This window comes from Bidens hawaiensis, unplaced genomic scaffold (assembly GCF_021521415.1).
Source record: "Bidens hawaiensis isolate Kalapana, Puna unplaced genomic scaffold, B.hawaiensis_p1.1 tig00035419_1, whole genome shotgun sequence".
NCBI classification, from domain to species: domain Eukaryota; kingdom Viridiplantae; phylum Streptophyta; class Magnoliopsida; order Asterales; family Asteraceae; genus Bidens; species Bidens hawaiensis.
Window position 1 is genome coordinate 95186 of NW_027496147.1, and position 6765 is coordinate 101950.

Genomic DNA, 6765 nt, shown 5'->3' on the forward strand with positions numbered 1-6765 from the left:
TTAATAACACCGTTGTGTAATCCTAATAACACTGTTGTGTAATCCTAATATATAAATATAAAAATGAAAAAAACAACAAATTATCTAATACATAAAACACAATGATGAATACACATCACAATATATAACCTAAAACGTAAAACATAATGTTTTATACATATTACATAATGCCTTGAAACGTAAAACACAACGAAAAATACATATTACACGATGACCTCAACGTAATACATAATGAACGTAATGTTCTTTTTCTCAAATTACATGACGCCACATGTAAATCCTAAACAAAAGACAATGAACGTATTACACAATGACTAAAAACAATGATTTGTAAAGAACAAAATGACTATCAAAAAGACACAATGATGTAAAAATTGTTTTAATTTTTATCTTTAATATGAGTACCAGTTAAAAAACACAATGATTAGAACCTATAAGACAATGTATATAAAAGTCAATTGAAAAACACAATGACCAACCAATAACACAATATATAAAACCCACTAATTTTCTTTTTAACTTTTATATAGCAATATATATTATTAAAGATGAAAAAACGTTTGTTATTATAGTTAAATATTTTTTAATGTTGTATGAAAAAGTTATGGTCATTTTAAAATGATAGAGGAATTGACATTTATCTTACATGTGGAGATAGAAAGTTAACAAATGGGTGTTATGTACATTCGTTAATATTTAAAATTTGTTTTTGAACCCCGACCCGTTTTGAAGTTTAATGAAATTGACCTTTTATTTATTTTACGTTGCCTTTGCAATCTTGTGATCATTTTTATACAATTTTATTTTAAAAATCCCAAATCACGATTATTTATTCATGAACTTTTCACATTCAAATCACTAAAATTATTCTTGAATACTTATTATTACTGCTCCTGCTACTACTGCTGCTGCTCCTGCTGCTACTACTACTACTACTACTGTTGTTGCTGCTGCTGCTACTACCATCTTTTCATATGTTGTATTTAACTAATAAAAAAAATCAATGAATATTTTAATTAAATAAAATTTATTGAAAGAGTTAAACACTTTGGAAAACCTCTTAAACCATTTTAATTTTTGTATTTAATTATATTAAACATGATTAAATTTCATAAATTCTATAAACATAACAACTCTACAAATTCACTATAAAAAGAGGACTAATCCTCCATCATTTTCACACATTAATATATTTTTTTCTTAATCTTGAATATTTATAGTTGTTCATAAGTTGTTCTTCATGATCATAAATATCTAAGATAAACACTTTGATTTTCTAAATCTTATGATCCGTTGATCATCATACACTTATGATCTGTTTTTAAATAAGTTGATTTATAAAAAGAAATTGTTTTATTTAAACATTTCTTGATATCTCTAAATAGTTAATTGAGTGAATTAATTATTGTTAATTTTTGCACAACATAAACTAATATGTATAATTTCTTTAAAATTATTCATGTAAAAACCAATTAATTAAATAGTAAGTTAATTTATTATGTTACTCAAGAAAAGAAACGTTTAATTATAAATTGATTTTAATCTTGTTATTTAAGCTTATATTATATGTTATAATTATTCATTTATAAATAATTCTTCAATTAATATATATAAACTGATTTATATAAACTTTATTTCATTTTAAATCACCCTAAGTCCCAGTTTGTCGTAGTTTCCATTTAGACTCGTTGTTAAAATCTAGTGTACGTATATACTTGTTAAGAATAATCCACCGTGATTATCCGTCTCATTTGTTCGACTCATTCAAATTATCATCCTCATTTTAAAGGTGAGTTTTTCATAACCCATTTTTTCACTCTTAACATTTTTGGGGTGTAACACATAATTACCATGCTTCTCGTTTTTTATGATTATTGTTTACAAACCAATTCGCTATTATGTCATGCATGTTAATAACATTTTTTCATATTGTTTATGATGATTATACGTGTATAACATGCAATGTGTTTATCGCTTTATGGTTGGCACATTAATCATCAAAGCTGGAGGGTCCGCTGGGACGTACCTGCACTACCTATCCTTCAACTTCGGTTGTCGAGAATGGTGGTATCGTTATCATTCCTTTAGGTTGGGGCGTTATTTTCTTATTACAATCCATTTACTTTATGTTTGAATATATTGTATTTGTGATAGGTGAATCGACAGATGTTTTACACACACACACGCAAAACCTACGGAAACTCACCAACATGTGTTGTTGACAAAAATATATTATTTTAAACGTGTTGCAGGTTGAATTCAATAATGTGCTAAGGACAAAAATCATTAGTCGACCTTAGGATATTTAAATAAAGAATAATATGTGTTTTTTTACGATGTAATGTTATTTGTCTTATTATCAAACGATTTGTGTACTTGCGAATTTATGAAATAATACAATTATATTGTCACTATTAATAGTGTTACGAGCTTAAGAGTGATCTGTATGTTACACCCACGGGTTATTCGGTTTAAAGCCAGGGTGTTATAGGTTATTACCTTAATGTTATTCCCATCAAATGTTTTCTCTTAAACTAATCTCTACCCTTTAAATTTAAAATCAATAGATTATATTTTTTTCACTTTTTTTTCATTTTTATGTCCCTTTGTATTTTAACCTTGTTCTTTAATTTATTGAATTATGTTTTTGAGTATTGTAGTAAATTAATTAAAACCCCGAATCATATATGACGATTAAAAAAGAATAAATATAGGGCCCATTCTATTTGTTCTATTTTCTTTGGTTTAATCTAAGGCTTAGCTTGTGTGACTTCTTATGATATAAAAAAATTCAAACTTGTCATCTGCCATCATTCTTGAGATTTTGTCCGCGTCAACAAAACCTTTGATAATGAACTACACAAACACGTAGCGCATGACATAAGTTAACTTAATCAAACTAGGATAATTAACAAATTAAAATTTAACATGATTTAACTCCAGTCTGGGGGGTGATAGTTTTCCCCGGGTCGGTGCTGGCCTTTCCCGGCTATCCACGGGTGCCACTCTGTGTGCAAGTCATGGAAATGCTCATCGTTTACACCGGTGACCATTGTTTAAATCTTTTGGATTTTACCTTTAATTAATTAGTTTTTACATCACTCATGTTTTCATACGGTATCATCGTTGGGGAATTGAATTGAGCGACAACCATAAGAAGATGGGGCGGTATTCCTGCTCGACTTACGACACCGCACAGTCACGTAAGACAACTGCCAAGCCCCTCATCAATTCCGTGATCCTTGAAAGAATCATTAAATTAATATCCATGTCTTTTTCTAGAAACTTTAAAAAAATAATAATAAATAATAATTGGACCGTAAAATGGCCATAGTCGAAGTTTAGATAAGAGATCCAAGTTGTGTAAGGCTTACTTTGCGTACTAAATTTTGTTTTTGCCTCTCTCTATATCAACTTTGTTTGTATGCCATCTACTATTTCGTTCGTACACGAAACTTTAATTGAAATATTTTGTTATTAACATGTTTATATTAATATATACACACATAAATTAAAATTAAAACTTCGTAATTATGATAAAGCTAGTGCAAGCATTACTGTATAGTTTTTGAACAAAAGTATTATTATTACTCTACTTTATATTTTATAGTAGGGATATTGGATTTCAATAATCCGAACTTTGGTATATTTGCTGATATTAATCGCAACTTAAGAAATTCCCTAGGTTAATTCCAACTTTCATCCTATTGGCAACTATCGAGACTTTACCTAACGAAAACTAACCGTTGGGTTACAAATGAAAAAGGTAATTAAACTTCAAAACCAACCGCCGTCTCCGCCACCACCATCGCTGCCTTAGCCGCGGCCACCACCACCGCAATCGCCGCCACCACCACTATGCAGATTATAGGTTTATGAAGGGAGAGTTTGAAATTTATATTATTATCAATTAATATATAGTGGTGCTGGTGGCGACATTGGCAGGACGATGGTGGCGGCAACGGAGGTGGCGGAATGGCGGTGGGTATTGAAGTTTAATTACCTTTTTCATTTGTCCACTGAATTTGAAGAAATGAAAATTTTTTACCCTAAAACTAATCGGGTTAGTCTCCGTTAGGTAAAGGCTTGATGAAGGCCAATAGGGTGAAAGTTGAGATTAACCTAAATAATTTCTTAAGAGCATTCTCATCTCATTCCCTATAATTATGTGAGGGAAGTTTGCAAATTATAGGGTGAGGTTGTGAATGATTGTGAGTGTAAATTATAGGGTGGAGAGAGAAATATAATGATTTTTTGTAAATTTTGGGATTCCCTTATTTATTTTTTAATATTTGTTGGATTGATTGTGGGTATAAGAGAGAGAAAACTGTAATGATTAAGGTATAAAAAATATTATTTAATTGAACAGGAGAGAGAAATGTAGTGTAATTTGTGCTAGATCTCAATCCTCTATATATTTAGGTTCAGATTCTATACAAATGAAATTACCATACAAAACATACAAAAAGAACATGTTTTCACCGTTTAGTAACCTAGTTCTATATATGTTTCTACTCGTATTGATCATGTCATTTCAATATTTGTAAAACAGTTGTTAATAATTAAACAACATTATCACTTCAACGGCTTATTTTTGCGGCGCCTATGTTTACAGGTCACGCTTTTTCTCTTTAAAATGAATGGATAGTAATCGACTAATTTCCAAACATGACATTTGGCATGTATAATATAAGTCCCAAGAGGGAATATCCTGTCATTTTCCTTCCTGAATCTTCCTTCTTTTAATCAGTTGCCTTGCCAAATTTATTTTTAACAAGAATATTCGTTACCAAACTTATTCGGGCAATTGGGTGTCCCTTTATATATTTAATAGTATCATTTTGTAAGCAAGCAGAACTGTTCCAAGTATAACGGTGGAGTCGATGGCGTTTCTAGATTTGTTTGTTGTAGCATTGATTCCGGTTCTCAAGACGCTGTTGATCACCGCAGTTGGCTTTCTCCTTGGTGTACCTCGTGTTAATATCTTGGGCGATTCCGCTCGTCACCATCTCAACAACGTAAGTCATACGTATGAAATATGAATTTAACCTTAAAAGCAGTTAACTTATAACTAATTACCTAAATATATGTTTCTTGAACAGGTTGTGTTCTATGTCTTCATTCCCGCACTTGTGGGTGGTAGCCTTGCTGACACTGTCACAGCCTCCTCAATAGTTACTCTGTGAGTCCAGTTGTGTTAGTTAAATATCGTAATTTGTAGTGTTAGTTTTATAAATAGTTAATTAAATATTTGATTTTAATTAGTGTAGATGGTTTATGCCGGTGAACATCCTTTTCACATTTATAATCGGATCAGGGCTTGGATGGGTGCTTGTTAAACTCACCAGAACCCCACAACACTTGCACGGTCTAGTCATCGGCTCATGTGCTGCGGGTGCTTTCTCTCTCTCCTCTGTTTTCAACTAGTTAATTCACTTAGCACCTCCAATAGTGTTTTTGTACATCGTACTCGGGGGGGCTCGAGTAGCAGGAAGTAAAAGAATTTTACCTTAAAAGAAAAAGGATTAGAGATAACATTGGAGCTTCATGAAAATATAACTAATCTTGCTTAAATTTAGTTTCGAAATTAATTAATGCTTGACAATTGCCGAATTATTCAATCATTTTACAATTTTAAAAAGCACAAATATGGTTAAATTACAATGATTATCATTAATCGACTCAAACATTCTAAATAAATATTCAAACACGTGTATAGGTTTGTGTATTATGTGTAGGTATATATATGTCATATACACAATAAACTTATGGGTGTTGAGACAAATTATACCTACACATGTATAGGTAAAAGTTTAAACTTGCGACAAATTACATACCAACAAATTAGCTTAACAGTTCTTTTATATGCAACATATAGACATTTGTATGGAAAAACCGAAAAAGTAAAAGATGTTAAATATATGAACCCCTATCAGATATAAAAAAATTAAAAGATTTAGGTTTATTCTTTCTTCTCGCACAATAGGTCATCTTCTGTAATGAGCCTCCCTCTGGGTACAAATTCTAATCTCAGTAGTATATAGTTATCTTTAGGTTGGGGTGATCATTATCGTAACATATTATTATTCAGTGTGATTAATATAAAGGAATCACATGCGAAGTGTTTCTCAAAAATCATTGTTTGTTCTTTGAGCTATTGGTGCTATGTACCAATTATGTTGCAACAATTGGTATCAAAGCCACTCAATCAAGATCAAGAAATCAAGAATTTACAACAGCGATAGGTTACATCAGATCATGCCATCTTTTAGAACAACCTAACAACTAAAAATCTAAAAGATGTTGACCACCAACATCTCTTCTGTTACCATTTCGGTAAGAGAATACACTAAAGTACTGTTTCAGTGTCCAGTGTTGACATCCACTAATTACGTACACAACTTGGATGATCAAGATGGATGCCATCATGGACATTCATGGTAGATGTGAGGGGGTCTAACTTACGGCCATGACTGTCATAGATGATAATAAGTGTAAGACCGCAACCGACTTCATCTTCCAAGCATTACCTGAATATGTTTTACTTTCAATTGCAAAGAATTGGCATGCTAAAGACGTTAAATTATGGTGCATTGTGGGTCATGATACCATAGAGACGATTAGGTTTAGAAGGTTTTCTTACAGAAGTTAAATAATAAATTGGAGATATTTCAAATGAATGAAACTGAAACCATTGATAAGTTCACAAGCAAGCTCAATCGGTCTAATACCTTGTAGACAGATTGAATTAACATTAGTGAAGCA

General features: G+C 31.2%; 1 protein-coding gene across 2 annotated transcripts; it reads left to right on the forward strand.

The window, feature by feature from the left end:
• Nucleotides 1-4569: 4569 nt before the first annotated feature.
• LOC143587242 (protein PIN-LIKES 1-like) lies at nucleotides 4570-5622 on the forward strand. Of its 2 annotated transcripts, none has more exons than XM_077068587.1 (3): nucleotides 4570-5018; nucleotides 5103-5182; nucleotides 5266-5622. In XM_077068587.1, the coding sequence occupies exons 1-3, from the start codon at nucleotides 4884-4886 to the stop codon at nucleotides 5285-5287; spliced, it is 237 nt and encodes a 78-aa protein (XP_076924702.1). In that variant the 5' UTR covers nucleotides 4570-4883; the 3' UTR covers nucleotides 5288-5622. The 2 variants fall into 2 exon arrangements, with proteins under 2 accessions (XP_076924702.1, XP_076924701.1); XM_077068586.1 differs by having other exon boundaries at nucleotides 5271-5622.
• The last annotated feature ends 1143 nt before the right edge of the window (nucleotides 5623-6765 follow it).

Bases quoted from the DNA above. Each gene is read 5' to 3' on its own strand.
- LOC143587242 (XM_077068586.1), top strand. From the start codon at position 4,884: ATGGCGTTTCTAGATTTGTTTGTTGTAGCATTGATTCCGGTTCTCAAG. The intron at 5,019-5,102 runs GTAAGTCATACG...TTTCTTGAACAG, and splicing joins CTCGTCACCATCTCAACAAC to GTTGTGTTCTATGTCTTCAT. The intron at 5,183-5,270 runs GTGAGTCCAGTT...TAATTAGTGTAG, and splicing joins GCCTCCTCAATAGTTACTCT to ATGGTTTATGCCGGTGAACA.